General features: G+C 38.4%; 1 protein-coding gene across 3 annotated transcripts in view; it reads right to left on the bottom strand.

The window, feature by feature from the left end:
* Positions 1-22,726, bottom strand: part of col12a1a (collagen, type XII, alpha 1a) — a 95,458-nt gene that overhangs the window by 5,742 nt on the left and 66,990 nt on the right. For all 3 annotated transcript variants that reach the window (XM_079633364.1, XM_079633363.1, XM_079633365.1), the window contains 23 exons: positions 22,142-22,294; positions 21,993-22,067; positions 21,203-21,342; positions 20,981-21,104; positions 18,984-19,127; positions 18,690-18,854; positions 18,553-18,591; positions 18,307-18,445; positions 16,128-16,270; positions 15,746-15,855; positions 9,589-9,747; positions 9,233-9,310; positions 7,980-8,066; positions 7,497-7,550; positions 7,252-7,347; positions 6,181-6,234; positions 5,578-5,631; positions 5,306-5,359; positions 3,689-3,760; positions 3,494-3,529; positions 1,863-1,929; positions 1,597-1,779; positions 1,129-1,206 (listed from right to left, as the gene is read on the bottom strand). In XM_079633364.1, coding sequence (XP_079489490.1) covers positions 1,129-1,206; positions 1,597-1,779; positions 1,863-1,929; positions 3,494-3,529; positions 3,689-3,760; positions 5,306-5,359; positions 5,578-5,631; positions 6,181-6,234; positions 7,252-7,347; positions 7,497-7,550; positions 7,980-8,066; positions 9,233-9,310; positions 9,589-9,747; positions 15,746-15,855; positions 16,128-16,270; positions 18,307-18,445; positions 18,553-18,591; positions 18,690-18,854; positions 18,984-19,127; positions 20,981-21,104; positions 21,203-21,342; positions 21,993-22,067; positions 22,142-22,294 — 2,304 coding nt within the window. The remainder of the gene's footprint in view (positions 1-1,128; positions 1,207-1,596; positions 1,780-1,862; positions 1,930-3,493; positions 3,530-3,688; positions 3,761-5,305; positions 5,360-5,577; positions 5,632-6,180; positions 6,235-7,251; positions 7,348-7,496; positions 7,551-7,979; positions 8,067-9,232; positions 9,311-9,588; positions 9,748-15,745; positions 15,856-16,127; positions 16,271-18,306; positions 18,446-18,552; positions 18,592-18,689; positions 18,855-18,983; positions 19,128-20,980; positions 21,105-21,202; positions 21,343-21,992; positions 22,068-22,141; positions 22,295-22,726) is intronic.

Raw genomic sequence — 22,726 nt, 5'->3', positions numbered from 1 at the left:
GAATTTATTATAAATTATGTGAACGTATTTAATTCATGTGCATCATAATCTTAACGCAAAATAACGCATCTCTTCTCTTCTCTAAAGATGAGGGCGGGGCAACCTGTCACTCACATGAGATCAGCCAATAGCAAACCACAACCATCCAATCAATTCCCCACAGACAAAATCAAGCCTACATTTGTTCTTGTTCCAGAAGTCGTTTCACTTGGATATATACGCCATAATAGGGAAGAAAAGAAAACTTCCGTTTCATGCTGACTTCAAAAATAACTAATTAAAATACACAACGCGCAAGTCTTCATCAAGAACCTCCAAACAATCAGATAAAACCAGATACATTTTCTAGAAAGTTCGCTTTGGCAAGCTGTTTCAAACTCCAAATGAAGTTTGTTTGGCCTGATTTTGTTCGAAATGACATCACACAAGTTCAATCTTCGATTTTTTAGTATATCGGGGTTTTTAAGATTTCTTCAAGGATTGCACTTAGGAACACACTACTTGTAATTTATCGAAAGAAATTCTCAATTTAAATCCAGCCCCTGATTCTCAATTCAACCTATGATCCTAAAAGAGGCTAAGAGCACACATGAACAGTACAGGACTGAGAAATACCCTAATTATTTTTTTATCCGAGACTCAAAAACCATTCGTCTGAATTTTGCTACAGGCCTATTGAAGCAAACACTTCTTCTGACTTCCTTTTCAAACTCTGAAGGTCCTCTTAATCCCGACTGCCACAACATGGTTTGATGAGGGGTTAGCGCACTTTTGAGCCAACCTATCCAAACAATCCAGAGGAAAAAAGTTGTTCCTGATCGTCTGGAAAAACTAATACCAGCAGTTGCGTAACAGACCATTCATTTCGTAATGATTCATCATCATGTTCATCTGTCATGCCTAAATACTCTCAGAATGATAAACATTGTGATATGGAAATTACCCAACGTAGAAAATCACAGTTGTTAAATACATGTTAACGATCATTAGAAATTGGTTCCATTAATCAGGAGGTTTTGGATAGGCTGAAAGCCTTGCGAAGACAAGTGTGTGCACAAACTCTGGATATAATTAGCAGTGAAATGGAGCGGTTGAAATGAGGTGGTGTTAGGTTGCACGAAGACATACCAGGAGGTCCAGGTAATCCTCTCTGTCCTCGAGTGCTAGTGCCTGGACTTCCTCGTTCACCCTTCTCTCCCGACAGTCCTAGGATGTTATGGGTAAATGCATTAAAAAATGTATACCATATGTGACTGACTGGCAGTAACGTCAAACACCAAGTCTACATCTGGATGATTTTAAGGGAAAACAATCATGTGCATCAAAGATTTCTCTCAGTTTTTTTGGCTAATTTTAGTTGGGGGAAAAAATATTACAATTCAATGATCTTTGCACAACAAACCTATTTACACTTTTGGAGAAAAGTTAACCGTGTGCAAACCTTGGCACCACAATGCTAGGGTGGTGTAAAGAGGTTTGTGGCTTCCCAGCTTTAAGTCTCTATGATATTCTGGTCTTTATCCACCAAGCCAAAGTCTGAATGCTTTATTTTGTCATCTTCAAAAAGAATTCCTCCTATGTGAAGTGCGTGCATACCTCTTTCTCCTGGAGACCCGGGCACACCTTGATTTCCTGGGAACCCGTTGGGTCCGGGCTGACCTGGCTCTCCACGGGCTCCCTGGTTGCCAGGTGGGCCTGGAGGACCGGAAGGACCGGGGGTATTGCTCCTGTAGTTACTGGGGATCTGGTTCAGCATATTATCGATTCTGCTCATTTGTCCTATAAGCAAATCAAACATTTTCATTTTTAACACGAACAAACCCATTGGCAAAAGCATAAAGAGGGAGGCCGAGGCGGCTTACTGCTGACTAGTTGTTCGCAAACTTGTCTTGCTACTGAGCGCATCATATTCTGTGACGCAGTATCTCCCTGGAAAACAGAAAACAGAGCAAACGTGATTTTTACATTTTCTGAAGAAAATGTGAGGTGTGTTTGCTCATGCAAAAACGTTTTTGCGGCGGCAACGTTAGTTAGTTCCTCGTTGACACTTGCGAAAAAGAAGTGTCTTAAATGTGCATTTGTGGTGCACTTCAAATCTCAAAAGTAGATTTTTAATAAACTGTATTTGCAGATAATATAACATTACTAAAAACAAAAAGTCACTTAATTGTACCTAAGGGTGTGTTCAAACTTGGCATGTTAGGTTTGAATAAAATAAACCCTGGTGCGATCGCTCTGTTAGTGTGGTTTATTTGAATAAGTGTGAAGCCTGCCATCCGAACCCTGGTGACACCAAACGAGTGGGAACGGGACGCTGAAGAGATGTGACCCTAAAAAGGACAGAATGCTCAAGCATATCTGTTTCTCCTCGTCATAGTTGCCCATCATAGTTCAGTACAGGCATACAGCAGATCTTTGTGTGTGTGACGGAGGGATTCCTGCCGCTGTTTTCACTCCTTTACACATTTTATAAGCTCTTGAGTTCTCAGCTGGTCAAAACTGGTCCATATGTGGCTACACACATACAGCGAGCGCATTTAGCCCCGAACACAGCATTGTTTTGGATGTTCGGTAACTTTAGTTGTGAAATATACATAAAAGCTGACCAATCAGCTTGTGAACGTATCGTCTATGACTTTAGGTTTGGTCAGAGGTGTCAAAAGTATTCACATTCATTACTCAGGTATAAGTATAGATACTAGGGTTTAAAAAGACTTCTGTAGTATCAACTCAAGCTTTTTACTCAAGTAAAAGTACTGGTTTCAAAACTACTTAAAGTATAAAAGTAAAAGTAATGTTTTGAGTAACGACCCCAACACTGGCTATGTCCTTGCTGGAGTGTGACGTGATTTGTGTCATGTGCGATGGATCGCGTACAAACCAATAGGGTGTCGGAATGATAGATGTTTATACTTCTCATCCAACCACAATCAAATTCACTCTCTCCAGATGGTGCGATTTATCTGGATTTTTTTTTTTTTTAACGATGACAAGCCGGAATGAAAACAAGCCTTCTTGACTATTTTAAAAATGTAAGGAGTAGAAAGTACAGATAATTGCGTGAAAATGTAAGGGAGTAGAAGTAAAAAGTCGGCTGAAAAATAAACTACCGGTACTCAAAATTTCTACTTAAGTACGGTAACAAAGTATTTGTACTTCGTTACTTGACATCTTTGGGTTAGGTATCTTTAGGTTCAGTGTTAAAAATACCAATGTGAACACTAAGCAGACCAGGACTAAATGTTTGTTTGTTTTTTGGTCAGGACCAAATGAACCAAGTGAACCGAACCACAAGTGTGAACACACCCTTAAAGTCATGTTTTGATGAAGTACACTTATTTCGATGTATTGACTAACATATTAATGCACATGTAAAGCACTTGATCATAAAATGTAATTTTAGTGTGTTATTCAGAATTGCATTTAGAGTTAGTATATTTGAAATGTACTTAAAAGGCACTCCTGTGATGAAGTGTATAAAAGTGACACCTACCCTTTCACCCTTCTCTCCTTTCATGCCAACAGCTCCCTGTGATTGACAGATGAGAAAAGACAGATCTGTAGCTAGTGACCATAGGTTTGGTTATATTCACTGGCACAAATGTTATCTTTTGATTATTGAATTGATATAAATAACTTTAAAACAAGTAAATGAGAATTAATATGAGCCATTTGAACGTGTACATACAGGGAGGCCGGTGTCTCCAGATTTTCCGGATTTTCCTGTGATTCCTGGCATTCCAGGTGATCCCGGTTGTCCCTAAAAATATGGATCTCAGTCAGTAAGAATGACTCAGTCTCTGATAAACAGCCTGAACTCACAATGCCAACTTATTCACAAACACAAACACAGAGAACCAGCATCAAGTTGACCTTAAATAAACAGTGTGCATGACTTAGACATGAGATCTGGGGAAGTGGCTCCAAAACGGACACTTTATTTTAAGATGACATTGTTATAATGTGATAACATAATATTTATATATAAACTACATGTGCTTACTATAGGGTTAAGGTTTAATGTCAGTTTATTGTAATTATGCATAATTTACTGTTATTACTATAGTAAGACATGTGACATGCAACTATGTCAAGTCAAGTCAAGTCACATTTATTTATATAGCGCTTTTTACAATACAGATTGTTTCAACGCAGCTTTACAGAGATAACAGGAAAATAATGCAACAAAGTTTGTTTCCAGAAGAAAATAGTGTCATATTCCAGCTTAAGTAAGTTCAAAGATGTTTAAGTTTTGTTGTAAAAAAGTTATTAATTTAGTTTATATAGCCACTCTGGAGAAACCGTGATGTCATTGTCCAGCTAAGTTCAGTTTTCAATGGTGGTCAATGCAGGCAGATCAATAATATTGTTGAATATTAAATTAAATGTTAAATTTAATGTCCTCAACTTTAATGTCCCCAATGTCACCTTAAAATAAAGTCTTACCCCAAAAAGCACAGCATAAAAAAAATAAAACAAAGATTATTGGAGAACATTTTACAAGAAAATACTACTTCAGTCTTTCCACTTCAATATTTCACATTTAATTCATTGTTACCTGCTGTTTCCTTGTAATTTTTTGTGAAATTTCAAAAATTTTCTCCAGTGTAGTTGGACAAACTTTTAAATGTCCAACTACACTGGAGAAAAATTTGTGTAGTTGGACATTTAAACCATATTAAAAGTTTAAATGTCTTTGCATTATATTACCAAATTGGTAACACTTTATTTCGATAGTCCACTTTAGACATTCTACTAACTATAAGTATCTTTGCAGCTACATGCCAACTAACTGTCATTAGAGCATTAGTAGACTGTCTGCTTAATATCTGCTAACACTTTATTTTGATGGTTCCCTAATAGATATTACAGACTATAAGTAACATGGCAACTACAAGTAAACTTATTCTCCAAACCCAAACCCTAACCCTAACACTAACACCTAACCATAACCCAACAGTCTACTGACAGTCTACTACAGTCTACTAATACTCTAATGAGAGTTAGTTGACATGTAGTTAGTAGAACGTCTAAAGTGGACTATCGAAATAAAGTGTAACCACACAATTTCTTGTTTTAATGTTTCAAATGATGAACAATAAACTGATCAATTTGTTTTGTGCTACATTGGAATTCATACAGTTACGTGTGACTTTGTTAAATGTCCTTGTAGAAATGTGGACAGTATTGAAGTTAACAAAAGGAAGAAGAGGTCATTTGATGTATGGCAGATACTTCAGACTCCTCAGGCTACATGACGTCTCGCACTCGTCAGATATTCAAAAGCAGCTTCCACATTACATACCATTGGTCCCGATGGACCTCTTGGTCCAGATGGGCCTTCATTTCCTGGCGGACCCTGAACAAAAACATATGTCATCATGAACTGTACAAGATGCAGAGCTAATAGAATCAGCGAAGATGTGTTCAATCTTGGAGATGATTTACCTCTGGGTGAGGTTTAAACACACCCTTGAGATGGGCCTAACACAACCGACTAACTCGGTCTGACAAGAGAACGAGACTGAAAACATGCACTTTCAAACCAGTTCAAGGTGCACGTCAAAAACACCTTACCCTTCCACCAGAAGGTCCAACAGGGCCGAGTGGACCTGCAGCGCCAACAGGGCCCTTGGAAGAAGGAAAAATACTTAGTGTCATTCATCATACAGTGGTTGTTTCAAACAACGATGGAGCTGTTCGTGGATCAAACCTGAGCAATTTCAAATATTGTCAGGATATGACTAAACTCAACCTTTCCATGGAAGAGAAGGAAGGTTTTAGCAACTGAACCATATGAATACATGTACAAATAAACTTCTTGCACAGTAATGCTTTCATCCTGTACAGCAATAAGAACAGTCATTTGTGTTTCTGTCTGTGTATTTCTTTTGGAAGTCAAAAATAAAATGACGTTATGATGGTGGTGTGTTTGGTTAAGCGATGTGTTTTAAGAGCACTTGCGTTGTGCCTGCCAATTGTTCAGTGCTTTAATAGGTAACGTTAAAGTGTGGTATAATTTTCTGAGCTTAAGCATTGATCCTATCATAAAGCCATTTATCTGATACGCACATTAAATGCCCTGAACACTGTTTATGAAACAAAACAGCTGTTGTGCACCACAATTTACTAGATTTCACAAGCCGGTTTAAAAAACAGCTCAAAGAAAAAAGCACTTACTCGCTGTCCAGGTAAACCGGAGTCACCGCCGTCTCCCTTGGGTCCAGGCCGGCCCTGAAAACAGAAGTAATGAAGCAAGCGTTCACACTCATTCCTCTGTTACATGACATTGACTGGAATTTACAACTCGGCTGTACGTGGATGACAGAGTGAGCAGTTAAATAAATGGGTCCGGAGCTTTTAGCCATAAATTAGACTCGCACTATACAGTACTGTAGCCAGACAGGGCCATGATTTTAAGTTCACAAGAAAGTGAAACAGAAAACACTTTCCACGTATAGAGTAGAAATTGGTTTATTTATCAACTAAAGCATCACGGAGACTCATAATAAAACGGCGTCTTTTCAGTTTTGAGTCAACTAGTAGCCTAGTTGTATCATTTCTTCCGATACTGGCCTCTGTAACCGGTAGACGTGGCCTACATAAATGACCCAATTTAAATACACATTGTTCTTTCCAGCTGTGAAATATCCCTTTAAGAAAGATCCTAATTAACTCTTTCCCCGCCATTGACGGAAATGTCTGGATTTCCATGTTTTCACTGTTATACGTTAGGGGGCGCTATAACGCATCTTCTGAAAGAGTACTGAATCTCCCGATCAAAACACAGGAGAAGAAGAAGCAGAAACAAGCAATAGCATATGTAAGCAAATACACATGTAAAATAACGCAATCACCAACATTAAACAGCATATAAATCAAATCTGCCTAATGTGACTGACTGAAATGTCGACCCAAGAAGAACTATAAGACTGTGAAACTTTGCGGGTGTTGATGGACTCGATCTACTTCATCTACTGTATGTTTTGATCATCGTTCTGAATCCCATCTCGATGTAGAATAAAAAATAATACATTATGCTAGAATAAAACGTTTTCAAAAAAAGCAGTGGGTCTGTTCTTTCGTTTGATATATTGCATGTTCAGATATTCATACAACTAAATATTGACATTTTTGTGAAGATTTTGCTGGCAACTTTTTTCAAAAACACTGGAGGGGAAAGGGTTAATAGTTTGGTTAAATGAGGGGCAATACAATATTTCACAGTGCAAAGTTTTGCGTTTTACTTACTGGTTCACCAGGAATAGACAATCCATTAGGACCCTGTGGGCCTGGAGGTCCCATCTGACCTGGTACACCCTGCTCCCCACGTGGGCCCATTGAACCCTGAAATGAATGGGTTAAAATCCCGTTCATTAATCCAGTTAAACACTCTAGGAAGAAGTGCTAAGAGAGAAACTGGTTCTCTAAGGTATTGATGGAGGAACCTGTTCAAGTATAGTCAGCAGGCCATTTCAGAAGAAGGATGAGCTTACCGTGGGGCCAGACTCTCCTCTCTCTCCTCGTGGGCCTTTAGTACCAGGGCCACCCTGAAAAAAAAAGAAAAAAGAGGCATGCTTAGAATCTCAGTGGCAGTGGATTTCAAAGGATTCATTATTTTAAAACGGCTCTAAAGACGATGATGTTTCCAAGTCCAAGGCCTACCCAGTGGTCTTCACTTCAGTTTTCTGACCTATAAGCGAATCCATGAGTAAGTCACTAGTCATTAGCTCACGCTGTGCTGTTAACCATCGGTAATCCCAGATGTTCAATCCATGCATAATGGTGTAGAGAGAAGAGGCCCCATAATCATATTCCTAAGCTTAATGTAAAGAGCAGGGCTGAAATTACAGCGCTGAGGCTTTGGGGAAAATATGAACTCTGGACCTTTTGGTCCTCATCATCAGAAGTGAGATTTGCAGCGGTAGCATGATGACTTCAGAGACAGGAGAAACATCAGGGGACTCTAATGATCTTACCGGAGGGCCCGCTGGACCTGGAGGACCGATGCTGTCCTGAGCACATGTGCAGGAGTGAGGAAGAGCCGGACATTTGGCTTCTTCTCGCTACAGAGATGGAGATATAAATCAAACACTGCTGAAAACACTAAACACTAAACAGTTTGTTAAAACAAATTTTAAAAAGCAAAATAACTGCAAAGATAAAGACAGTGGGTATAACGTAATATTAATTTAATATTCTTAAATATACACAATATTATTGACCTGACTGTATGAAAACTGTATGAAAACTGAACTGGGCTGGACGATGAGATAATTTTTTGCAAAACTGGTAAAAAAAAAAAGGTAAACAACAGATTTTACTTCAGTTAATGCATTAAACACCTTTTTTATTTACCATAAATTTAAGTTGCTAACGTATTTTTATGGTCTGCCCACTACATTTGCTGTTTTGTAACTGTAAATTTCACCATTTTTTAATGTCAAGCAAGTTTAAGCAAAGATAAAAACTACATGCTGCACTGGCTTCAATGCTGTACATCTACCTGCCCTTCAACTACACTCCATGGACAAAAGCATGAGCACACTCCCTTCTAATGAACGGGTTTGGCTAAGCCCTTTAATTCCAGAGAAGACAAATGTTAAAGCAACGGTCCACCCAATAACAAAAATCCACGTGCTCCGTGGAAGACAGAAACCCTTACAGGTTTGGAAAGATATGAGGGTGAGTAAAAGATGACCGAATTTTCCATTTTGGGTGAACTATCCCTTTAATGCTATTTTCGTTATGGTCAACTGCCCTTTTTTAGACCTTAATACTGTGTAAAGTTCATTTAAATTCACCAATTGTGTGGAAATTCAATTGTATATGCAATCAATGTACATAGAATGCCTAGTCTGATGAGCATTGCTTTACTCATCACTAACATAAAGTGAAATATGCGTTAATGTGTTACAGTTCTCTATGCTTGATTTTAAGGAAGATTAACCTCTGAACTGAGAGCCCTTTTACTGCTTTACAGTGAATGACATATTGCTGCAAGGGGACTGTGCGAAGATACATTATGGAGAAGGGCAATCAGCGTGAAAAGGGAAGTCATATCGAAACACAACCATGAATTGCTCAGAAGCTTGACAGCTGTGTCAAGGGGAACATCTGAAAAACTCAATGACCTTTTCTCAGTTACCACTATTAAGTGTTCTTTCACTGACCAAACAGTAGACAAAAGCCCACCCCTCAAGATGACAATCTACACACAATCCCTACTTACCATTGCTGGAATATCACAACATTTGTCTCGACTTGTCCAGCCCAAACTGCAGACAATATCAAACATCTGGAGTTGGAACTGCGGGAGAGAAAAATGGGAACACAAACGGAGGTTACAGATGGCTCGCATTGAGCGCCGGGAAAATAAAATAGAAAATGCCTAACATGCACACAACAGTGTGTTGAAAAGGAATAGAGACAGAATCGAATCCGTTCAGGCATGAATGGGTGGGAGGACATGCCATTGATTGAGTATGCGGGGACAAAGGGAAGGGCAGGGTATATTCACAGGATTAATAGTTTAGTGTGTGTTTAGCTCATTGGCTGTATCGAAGGGACTGAGCAATCTGTACTTACTGTGGCTGACTGCTTCTTTGAACCAACAGACTTTGCCATTTTTCCGAGGACTTCGTAGCCATCTGTGGATATGTTGTTGGCTGCTTTGATCTCTTTCTCAGCCACCTCTTGGCAGTCGATGTTGAGTTTGACATTTTTCGGTGAAATAGAAATGTGAAGCTGCAAAAATAAAAAGGCATTAGTGCACATACTTCAGTAGTACAATCCAACCATTACTCAGTACTCTAGACATCTTGGGTTGGTTCATAAATCTTTCTAGAAGAGATTCACAAAACTGCCTGATTGACAAAAAATTCTCAGAAGTCATCCTTTCCGAAACCATTCTCCCATGACAACATTAACCCTACGGCCTGTAAACTATGTTTAGAGTTACGCTCTCAATTCTTCCAATAACAGTTTCTGTCCAACTATAATGAGTTTAATTAGTCCATTATGTAAAGACATGCCAATTGTCGAACACAAATACGAATTTTCATGTCAGCAGATAATATTAACTGGTTTACCAACTGTAATTTCCCCTTTGAATACACTATGAGATTCTACATGCGGATGCAACCACTGAAATGCTTTTTCCATCCTTTTTTTTAGGCGGAATACAACATTTTCTTTATGTAGCGTCACCACATGTTGCTATTATGTCATTCTGCGGCCGACCGTCTAATGCGCTCGTTCCCCCTTTTTTCAGTCAAAAAGTCTGACCGTCTCATACATCTGATATTCATACTTTGTACATCAGCAGTCCAAAAGAAAGGTCATATTTCTTGCCACAATACCGTCAACATCTTTGGCAACCAGCATTTGGCTTCCCACAAGCAGAAGGGGTCTGAAGTTAAGGCTTCGGATAGAAAGCTTCAGAAGCTTATCCAAATAGTAGGTTCAAAAGCTTTTGTGAAGCTGAGAATACAATACAAAATACAATACAAAACCAACCATTAAAAACTATAAGCTGAGAGACCATCATTGCTAAGGTGGAAAGTGTGTCGTAACGGTCAGGGCCAAATAACAGTGCTACAGTCCCATTAGTTTGTACCATATACTTTGCATTCACACTTTCTCCAGTCCTCCTCCCATTCAGTCTGAAAATGCCCACCATGTGGTTTAATTTTGCTCGGCTCTAGTCTTTTACTCTGTCCTGTCAGACTTTCATTATATCTATCTGCCTCCATTTCATAGTTACACCTTTGGCTGGCCATCTTTTCCCACCATTTCCTATTTCTATGAATTCAATGAGTAAATTCAGATTTTAGACAGGAATTCAAACTATAATTGTAAAGTTTTACTTTTCAAAATCTTAAGCGCTGCATTGATACTTACTGTCTACATGGACAGCAAAGTGAAATGTAAGTACATGTTCTAAACAAATAGCATTTTCATTTGAGGTGCATGAAACCCTTGACTTTTCTTTCCAGTGTGTCTTTACTTATAATGCATTATACACTGAAAGTATTTTTTTTAGCAGTATTTGTGTGCTATGCATTTGATCATTTATATACATTATATCACGTTGTTAGCTTAGCAACATGCTAACTGTGCTGTTACATTAGAAAATTTCAGCGAAATTTCACGGGCAAAAAAAGTTCAGTTGTTCATTGTCAATGAACAATGTAGTCAATAATAATGTAGACGCTTTATGTTGGTCAACGTGGCGATTCGTGTGAACTTGAACACAAGCGAATTATGAGTGGGGAACTTATCAGTCACACGAAACTTCCAAATGTGTGGATTCCCTTTCAACTGACTTGATTTTGCGTGTGAAATTTCGCCGAGCAATGGTAAATTTGACTGCACCTTAACACTGGTCAATGCGGTGAATTTGTGTGACCAACTTCAACATGCAGGGGTTTTTTGCCGCCACGCGAAACTCTCGATTGCATGGATTCCTACTGAAATGACTGGATTTTGCTTGCAAAATTTCATAGGGTAATGGTAAATGTGTCCGCAACTTAACACTTACGAATTTGCATGACCAAACTCTATGTAGAACACCTGATTGTGCAGATTACTGTAAAAATGTCTGGAATTTTGTTCACAAAATGTTAAATGGTAAATGTGATCACGCATTAACAAATAAAGCCATTATGGGCCCTATCTTGCACCCAGCGCAATTGACTTTGTACGCCGACGCATGTATCATTCCTATTTTGCACTCGACGCACAGCGGACTTTTCCCTCCACAGACGCACGTCGGTAAATTAGGGAATGAACTTCAGCGAAAAGAGGAGGCGTGTTCCGGCACAAACGTTCCCTGGTGCTATTTCCCTGGGAATGTGAGAGGACGCTCTGATTGGTTTATTGCACGTTACGCCCACACCACACCTATGAATAATGAAGCTACTTCAGACCAACACATTTTAGATTTGCGCCGGGATCCGCCCACAAAGTTACTTGCGTTTCGCGTTTGATACTTGCGTTTCTGATCGTTAAAATAGGGCCCTATGAGTCTAATCATGTGATTCATGTGAGGAGTGCTTCCAAACCGTTCACATGACATGAACTTCAAATCTAACTCGGAAAGCATTTATTCATGGATTAATTTTAGCTACTAAATTCATAATCAGAGGGATTTTATAAAAGGAAGGAAATGGCATTGAGAAGGGGCCAGTGTTCTGTGTGGTATCGTGTGGTTGACCAGAGAATCCCTTTAATTGCTGTTTTCATTTCCTATGGCTTTCTAAGCACTCTTGTTAAACACTATACTGGCACAGTGTACACACTTTTGTGGAAACTCGTATCTTAATTCTGATAACAAAGGCTTGTAGTTTCAAATGAACGGTTACAAATCCGTAATCCTTCAGACGACGCATGTTCATGTTGTTTGGCAGTGGCATCATTTAAGATGAATAAGGATTCATATAAGCTGCACTTTTTTTAAGCAACATAATTTTTGTTGACTTTCTGGTGATCTTTACGGGCTTCATGAGATTCATCCCATGATATTGCCAATGCAAAACTCTCCACAATATGCTGGGGTTTTGCTTCGTCTTTTTTTTATTGTCAGTCTATCAAAAATTGAGGTTGGGCCAGTTACTTAGAAAAGTAATAGCACGCCTATTTTAAACAAACTGTATAATTTGAAGTATCATTCATATCTGTTATTGCAAATGGCACACGGTGATCTATGCAGTGTAGTCTAATATGAATAGGGTTGTTCAAACAATTTGCAATTAACATTAATTATATTACTGTCCAATGCACGATAACGTTATTTTTTCTTATAAGCACGCACTGCAGTTTTGTTGCCTGCAACTTTAAATGCTCGAGCTCCTTAAAATCATGGATTCTGATTGGTTATATGTTTTATCATTCATCAGCTGGAAAAAATTGTTCTGAAAATTATTCCAACAATATCGTTCCTCTGTCGCTATATCGTTATAATTGTGGTGCGGATCAGCGGATGTCTCTATTCTAATAAACTTTATAGTTATCGTCCTTGTTGTGAACGGGCCTTTAGTAAGCACAAACAAACCTGAGAGAGAAGAAAGAAATCATCTCACTTTAAAGAACCTCCTCAACTTTGCAATGTTTGCTGGGTTTGCTGAAACTGAGAGGTTTCCTTTGCATGTAACCAGTCTGTAATCTTGTAACCGAGGTGGTCAGCTAATCACAACCTTAGCTCAGAATTGTTGTTCTGTGTTCAAGTCTCTAGTAATGCCAGAGGTTGCTGAACATACTGTAGACTACAGCTGCAAACCGATGCTTTTCTGCACGAACCCTGGACCACAAATTGCCCCTTAGATAAGCCAAAATGCACACTGTATGACATCACTTTGTCAATGAAGTCATTGTATTGATGTCCATGGCTGAATCTCATGCAGACAACCAAAAGAAATTCAAATAAAAGTCTATTTTAGGTCTGGTTCTTGTTTGTAAATTCTCATTATTATTACAGATTATTCTAATTATACTATGCCATATTACTATAATACAGCACACCAGCTTTTTACACAACAATGCTGTGCAAAAATACAATAATGATGTTTAACCCTCTGGGGACCAAGGTGTTTTTGGGGTCCTTGAGATGTTCTGACATGCCCTGACATTTGTGCTTTTTTCAGTTGCTTATAAACATATTAATGGCAAAGGTGTAATTACACTCTATTTATCACAAACAGGGCTACCATAATATGTGACCAACATGCATGTACATGTTTGTATTTTTTGAGGGAATAATGTTTATGCATGGTTATTCAAAAAAACAAAAAATTAAAGTGTCTGAAATAACGCCACAAAACGCATAGTAAATATGTTTTCACAATACTTTTGAGTAATGGATGTTGTCGCCTAGAGTTTTTCCTTAAAAATGATCTGAAAATCATCCTGTCTAATCATTCACATGCTTTATATTTTAAAATGTTTGTATTACATCAATGGGAAATAGTGTTAATTTTCTCAGACTTTCTGGTCTTCACAGGCTTCTTGAGATTCACCCCGATTGCTCAAGCTGTGCTTTCAAATTTCCCACATAGACTGGGAAAATCTTTCATGTGTGGATGTAAAATTAGCACATCTTGAAATCTGATTTGCCAAGACGCTAGTATAAATTACAGTCTCCTGGTTGTCAGGCGTTTTTCACATTAGCAGTTAAACTATGCCAGCAGTCACTTGGGACAAACATGACAAAATGATGACATGCTTAGCTTTTAAGAGACTCGGCGTGTGCACTGGGCCTAGAATAACCTCTGAGTAGGCAAAACCCTTTATTTAAAAATAACATCATTAACGTCCACTTTTACAACATATTCAATAGTAATGATTGATGATTTTTAGCTCTCATGACCCACACGCTGGAAACTGCTCTTGCACAAACCTGCAGCTATGAGCGCTCACCATATGGGCCATAAACGTCGCAATTTAAAGCGAAAGGCAAAATCAACAGCGACAAATCTTTCATTGAGCTCCAAGAAGTAAAACCGTGTCTTCGGTGGGAAACTTGTTCTGATTTTATCAGCCAAGAGTTATAACACACGCCATCCTTTCCAAAATCGTTACACTGTACCAAACAATCTTTACTGCTTTGCAGGGACTAATATTCTTCCAGAGAAATTCCACCACTTTCTTAATGTGCTCTATCTGGAAGTATTTAAAAAATGAGACTGCAAGTTCAAATCCATCTCTTGATTCATATGCACGTTCACATTCAAGACATCCGGTCAAGATAAAGAAGATATAATTCAATGGCAGACATCTAAAAGAACCGGTTCAGGTCTTCAGAAGTCACCCTGGCTTTTTATGAAAGCTACCGATGAAATTTTATCATTTTAATATGTGTCATTGCTGACAATTTTTAAGGGGATATACAGGTGAAACTCGAAAAATTAGTATATGGTGCAAAAGTTCATTTATTTCAGTAATTCAACTTAAAAGGCAAAACTAATATATGACTCATTACATGCAAAGTGAGATATGTCAAGCCTTTATTTGTTATAATGATGGTTATGGCTTACAGCTTATGAAAACCCCAAATTCAAAATCATTATCCATAATCATAAAAATTATAACAAATAAACGGTTGAAATATCTCACTTTGCATGTAATGAGTCTATATAATATATTAGTTTCACCTTTTAAGTTGAATTACTGAAATAAATGAACTTTTGGACGATATTCAAATTTTTCGAGTTTCGCCTGTATTATGCCCTTTTTCAACGTCTTTATTTGGTTTGGGTTTTCAAAAAACACCTTATTTTTCCCATACTTTACATTATTACAGCTCCTCTGTCAGTAACGCTCTGTTTAATTCCTGTCTCTGTGAAGCTCCTCCTTCTGAAAAGCACACTGTGCTCTGATTGGTCGGCTGGAGCAGTGTGTTGTGATTGGTCAAGCGTTTCGAGCGTGTTTGGGAAATGCCCTGTACTTTACTTTACTATGACCGTGAGTTTCAACACACTACTAACTAACTCAACCAGGCCCCGTCCCTTTATTCTGCGTATTAATTATTTAAATGAGGAATATAATTCGTTCCCGGCAGAAAACTCAAGACTACAATGGAGGTGTTTCAGGGAGTTCAGAAACAGTGACATAGAGAATAACTGTCTTTGGAGTGACTTTGTAACTTTGCAGAGCTTTTTTAAGCAGCAACATAACACACTAATGAAAGTTGTAAACAGCATAAAAGGACCCATTTAAATATCAGCCAAAGAAAGTAAAATCATTCTACCTTGTGGAAACTGCCGTGGAAAACTTTCTTCACGAGGTCGTTATCAAAGGAGACTTTCTGGATTTCCCCTCTGGAGTCCTTATTGTAGAATGAGATGACTCTACTGGAGGCTGAGAACAAAACACACACTTACACATGGCTCTGCACTGACTGCCCAGGCAAATATGAGGCAAAAACAACAACAACACAAAGAATCTCCATGCTAATATGAGCTTGATGCACTAAATGGGTTGATTATGCATTTCTGAGCAATTACTGCTATAAATCACTGCAACCCTAAAATCTGGAACCCATTTAGAGGGTCTGGTCTTCTAAAAAAAAAGGTTCAGCAGACACCAAATGAACACACACATGAGACAAGGAAGATGAAAATGGTGCTTACGGTCAACAGTGAGCCCGACCTCAGGGTTGTTGTTCTTGTCTGATATCTGCCATATATCAAACGCATCCTTGCCGGTGTCGGGAAGGAGACGGAAGAGGAGAATCAGCGTGTAGGAGGGAGGAAGACCATCTGGATGGATTTCCCTTCAAAGAAAAATACAGCTCATTTATCAATACAAAAAAACTTTCATCAGCCTTAATTTTCATGAAATCGTGTCATTATGCGAGGTTGCTGGGAATGCTGCATGTGTCTGATGACAACAGAAAAAAATGCAGATTAATTTGTTGTGCAGTAAAACCAGACACGAATCAAAAAGTGCAGAACAGATTCACATACTGTCCTCGGAGAAAAATACAAACAGACTTGCAGCCTTGAGAAATCACAACACACTGAAAGTATTTTCCCTCCTCTGGTGCTCAGAGTGTTTCCATTTGAACATCTGCTTGCCAACGCACAAATACACACCATTAAAGATAAATGAATCGAGCATGCCTTCAGACCAGATCTTCAGTGAGCTCAGGACAAACTGCGGTACACTTCTTGAACTAATAGCATAATGCACTCACTACAGCATATTGGAGAACGGCACCATTGAAACGACCAGAAAACCAGGTACAGTTTTTAAACACCTGCTGTCAATGGATGCACTAATACGAGATGACATCTGAAAGCTTAAAAACGGACCTTCCCGAATCAGACATCACTCGCTCTAGGGTTTTTGTGTATTCATTTCTACTTAAAATAATTAAAGAGTTAATAGTAAATAAATTAACTTTAATCAACTTAAATTGTATGATTATGTATATTGTAGTTTTTTATATATTTTGAATTAGCTTTCACATTTTTTCAAAATGTTTTTAGATTTTCAGTTTTCATTTTAAATGTATTTACTGGTAGTTTTATTTTTTAGTCATTTTGTTATGTACTTTTGTTATTTTTAGAATATATATATATATATATATATATATTTAAATATTACTATTTAATTTATTATTTATTTTATTTTTTTATTTTATTTTTAATAAAATGTATTTATTTATTTATTTATAATATTTATATAAAAAAAATGTAAAGGGGTGATGAACTAAGAAATCAGATTTTCCTTGAGCTTTTGACATATAAGAGGTCATCATACTATAAGAATATCCTTTAGTAAGTTTCACAACTGAAAACGTCCTTGTTTGTCCAATAAAAGCTTTTATTGACAGCAGGCACGGAGAACGACAGGTTTTTCAAAGTGGGGATCTATGACGTCACAGGGTATCAAACCCCGCCTCCGCAGAAGAAGATCGACGTCTACTTTAACACTGCATGTTTAGCCCCGCCCACAGATTCGCGCCTTACATGAAACTCATTATAATATGCAAAACTGTTATCCAATCATAGCAGTGGCCGTTTACTTCCAAGTCTTCAATGCGGCACGGCACGCCCATAAAAACCGAGCGTCTCAGGATAGGCTCAAAACCAGGGTAGAAAATAGCCTATTACTTATTCATTTTGATGTTTTTAAATGTAAAAACCAATTTAAGTCATAAGTTGACCTCAGACAACAATATAAAAAAGCCAGTTCATGACCCCTTTAAGCTGTATTTCAATTAATAAAAATGTTTTTTATATAATATATATAATTAATCATTTTAAATTAACTAATATTTTAATATTCGATAATAATATTACATTTTAATTAACGATAATAAACCTGACTCTCTGATGCTGATGTGCACTACATTGTACAGAATACAGAGTTCTGTATTGTTTATTAGTTCAATACACTATTGTAACAACTGTAAATAGAAAAACTTTACCAGACAAATTTCTACAACAAAAGCAACCGGTTGGCAGTGACTTCTGCTTGAACTTGTCCTTCGCACTTCAGTCAAGCCACATACAACTCATGTAAATATAACTCATAATTTACAAAATATGATTTTCTTCTAAAAAGCAGCAGAGGATGAATTTAATCTTCCCCTGTTTGAGAAGGTCAATCGTGAGAATGATTTTTTGAGTTGACACTGGAAAATCCTAGAAAATCGGAAACATTCTCACAAGCTACTACAGGGGCTGCAGAGACCATAGACTGCAAACGATGGTTAAAATAAGTAATTGTGATTGCCTGAATACCATTACACGAGGTAAGGGAGAAGCTCAGAAAACACACATGCACTGCAATCCGACCTACTTTGTGGGCTGGGAAATGAATGCGTCCTTATGGAGTCTGTATGCAATGTAACTGTTGAAGGAGCCCGTTTCCATGGAGACGCCGCTCATGCCAGCAAACGTCTTGTCAGTGATGTTAAAAGCCTCCAGCATCCTGAAACCTATGCGTTTTCATCAAAACATCAATCAAGAGATGCATAACAGTGTGTGATGATAGAGGAAAACAAGACTATGGTGACAGGAAGTCATCGAAGAGTCAAGTTCTGACCTGGCGATGTGAATCCATCGAGGTAAATCAAAGGACACGCTGTGGAAAGAAAGAAAAAAAATCAGGAAATTGTTTGACTCTTGTCTTTCATGTTAGAGTTAAAGTGAACAATGCAGACTAAAAGAATGACTTCCTACTGGATGTTGCCGTTTCACAGATGAACGTAATGAGGTTGTCTTGGATCTTAGCAAATGCATCAAAGTCATCAACGATAAAGACGTGTCTCTCGCTTGGCTTGCTTCCAATGTTCCTCAGTTCGGCAGTGTCTACGTCTGCGACACCCACCACAAACACACTGAAGCCTGTGGAGAAGACAACACTGAGGCTTTACGGAGATGCATTGCCCGGGTCGTATTTCACACCCAAAAATAAGCAGTTATACGTTGCATAAAGAAACTGAGGCCATGCATGATCGTTGAGATGTGTGATACCTGCATGCTGTAGTTTAGCAGCACTCTTCTTCACATCATCTTGAGAACGTCCATCGGTTACCACGACCAGAACCTTGGGAACGGTTCTCCTCATACCGCTGTCTGAGATGAACACCTTATCTCCAACATGCTTCAGCGCAGCACCTAATGCATTCACACACATCAAAACAGTGCAAGACATGAAGTATTTCGTAGCTTTTGATTCAGGTTTTGCCAAACACTTATGGCCAGATTTACTAAAGACACGCAGTGAAAAAGTAGCGCTGAAAGGGAGTGGACAGGGTTATTCTTGCACCTTACCTTATTTAATTTGCATTTTGAAGGAGATTCCCTTTAAAAGGCCAAATTTATTGGCAGAGAGTATCATGCAATGTGATTTACTAAGGTTTGTGCTAGTCAATTTTTTCTTTTCCGACCTACTTTGTGGTCATTTGTACTTGTTTTTGGTTTAAAAAAAGCATGTCTTAATCCACAGTAGAAGGTAGAGAATTTTCTCCAATCGTGTTCATTTATCGGAAATGCTAGAGGAAGACGTTCTTCAAACGTAAAGTTTCCCAAGCCCCAGTTTATTTGTAATCAGCTGTGCCTGTGTTGTTATTACCCACACCTGATTATCATCGGCTCTGCTTGTTTGCAACCCTACGCTAATTTGTGTTGCTTATAATGGAAATGTTCTGGGTCACAAGTTCCGTCGTTATCAGCAGTTCAACGAGTTTTGTTTCCTGAAAATATAGTTCCAACGAACATTCGAAGTTGTGTGTTTGAGCAACAGCTCTCGACCTGTGGTTAGAAGCAGAGTTTCTTGTTTGCATGACGTGTCGACTCAATAAATCCTTATCTTGAGCAAAATAAGCATTCAGTACAATCTGTATCTTTTATTTAGAATACATACAAATGTCTTTTACATCTTTTAGTTTGTCAAGAGATTTAAAGGACCTCTACAACGTAAGAACGAGCCTATGATTGAATCTGGAAAATAAAGTAAAGTAACTGAGAAAAATTAGAAATAGTCCTCAGATATCATGTTTGTAATTTATAGCAAAACATCTAGCATTAATTCGATCTCAAACAGATTCATTGAAAGGAGTTATTACTCCACCACCTGTGAGACATCATTAACCAACTTGGTTGAACGACAACTTTGAGACAGAATGGTTTCGGGAAACAGTCGTGACTAGCTAGTTGATTTCTTCAACGATGCATCGTACTGTGGTAGTTAAGCAGCGAGTTACGTCGTTGTACGGGAAACACAACCACTGTGTTCTTTCATTTCATCATTGTCAGTAGATTCACCCGCAGAACTTTTCACTCCGGTGCGTTTATGGGACTGCGGTCTACCGCTAATTTAAACTGTTTAGTAAATCTGGCCCCTAATGTGGAACTGACACCAGCATTCAGGGAGGGGACACCTAAGAACAAAGACAATGAGTGTGCTTACATGCACGTTCTTAACCCGATTATGCTTAATATGCGGACAGTGCTTGTGGTCATGTAAACATGTTAACCCGTTTTCCTTTATCAGAGTAAAGACATAAACGGTTTAAGCATAAACCAATCAAAACAGCTTGATAAAACCCATTTCCCACAGCATGTAAACACAGTGACCTGCATTCTGTCGACATATTGCAATGTGCATGTGATGTGCACCAGGAAAAAGCCCTTACTCCAGATTTAAGCTCATTCTACAAACTTTTTTATGACCCAAGAAATGATATAAATGTGTTCTCATCTCGTGCCGCCGAAGCAGAAGTGGTACAGTCAAAATACTGCTTATTTATTTAACATCACATCTCACATTGCAAATTGAATCGGATACTTGGCATCAGATTCATGAATGATTGGGTTTTATTGTCACTACTGGGGAATAACTGCAAACGCGGTTTGCGTGAGTTGCCGGTATATTGGTAAAAAGGGACAACGAGTTAATTGAAAAAGCTGATTTTTGGGACTTGTCAGCGTATTGATGTGTATGTAGACATTCTCAGTGTATCACAAACCTGTTTTGGTGTTTCCTCCTCTGTAATTGACCATCTGAAGGGCGGACAGAACCATTCCCTTGTCGTGGTAGGTGTTCAGTTTGAACTCGGTTTTAGCATCATCGCTGTACTGCACAAAAGAAACCTGTTTTCACAGAATGAGACAAAACACCAACTGAATCCCAGCTCGGTCAGGCAGTCGTGCGTATGTGGTCAGTCACATGACTGCAGATGGGTCAGTACCTGCATGCCCTCGTTGCTGATGACATCGAAGGCCCCAATCATGCTGAAGACAAACTGCCGGACTTTAGCGAAGCTCTCGTCTCCGATGCTCCACGAGCCGTCGATCAGGAACACCAGATCAGCCTTGGCACCTTTACACACTGGCATTACAAAACACTACAGTTTAATGACGTATAGTAATAAATCATATCAACCCTGCTGAATGTCTGTCTGTCTGTCTGTCTGTCTGTCTGTCTGTCTGTCTGTCTGTCTGTCTGTCTATCAATCTATCTATCTATCTATCTATCTATCTATCTATCTATCTATCTATCTATCTATCTATCTATCTATCTATCTATCTATCTATCTATCTATCTATCTATCTATCTATCTATCTTTTTTAAAGAAGTCTCTTATGCTCACCAAGACTGCCTTTATTTAATTTAAAAAGTATAGTAAAAACAGTAATATTGAAACTTTTCGCATTATTATCAATGTTGAAAACAGTTGTGCTTCTTAATATTATTTGTGGAAACCATGATACTTTTTTAGGATTATTAGATGAATAAAAGTACAAAAAGAACAGCATTTCTTTGAAATATAAATCTAACATTATAAATGTCTTTACTGCAACTTATGATTAATTTATCACATCCTTGCTGAATAAAAGTACCGGTAGTAATTCATTTTATTTATTTTTTATTTTTTTATCTTACTGACAATTACACAACATATTTCAACCATGAGATGATCAGCATTAATATCTGAAAACAAAGATAAAAAGGCTATAATGTTTGAGCAGTGTCTTTACCCTCGAGTGCTCCCGGGATGGAGGGTGGTGGTGGAGGAGTCGGAGGCAGTGTTGTGGCTACGGTGGGCTTCACCACTACAGCGAGGAGAAAGCACACATGAGGACACTGAGAACAGAGCTGTGGGACTGAACGTCACGTCATGACTTACATGTGCGCTCTTTGACACTGACTCCTGGCCCCTCCTGGTTGGGCGTCTGTGTGTAGACTGTGGCGTTGTACAGCGCGTCTGGGGTCAGCCCGTCAAAACAGTACTGGCTCTCGGCAGCGGTGATCGTGACCTCCTGACCTCCGCGGTTAGCCGCTAATGATGACAGAAGAGGAGCAATGTGAGGTTATACAAACGGTAACACTTTATTTCAATAGTGCATTTTAAACAAGATGTAACTGTGCAAACTAGGTCTGCTCAATTATGACAAAAATCACCTCGTTTTCAGACCAGCAGCCTGAAAATAATAACTAATATAATAAAATGATAACTGCGTCAGGCTGAAACTAGCAAAAAACACTTACACTGCTGCATTGCGCCGAGTGTAAGATAGGGCCCTATAAGTTACTGTGCAACTACATGTCAACTTATTCTACTAACCCTAATCTAACAGTCTACTAATGCTCTAATGAGAGTTAATTGACATGAAGTAGCAAATTATTGAGAGGTAGTTAATGTAGTTGCAAAGTTACTTATAATTAGAAGAATGTCTAATATGGACTATCAAAACTGTATAACAGTAGGAGG

Source organism: Phoxinus phoxinus (assembly GCF_949152265.1).
Source record: "Phoxinus phoxinus genome assembly, chromosome: 13".
NCBI lineage: Eukaryota > Metazoa > Chordata > Actinopteri > Cypriniformes > Leuciscidae > Phoxinus > Phoxinus phoxinus.
The sequence above is the reverse complement of the archived record's forward strand: the minus strand, read 5'-3'. Positions and strand labels throughout refer to the sequence as shown.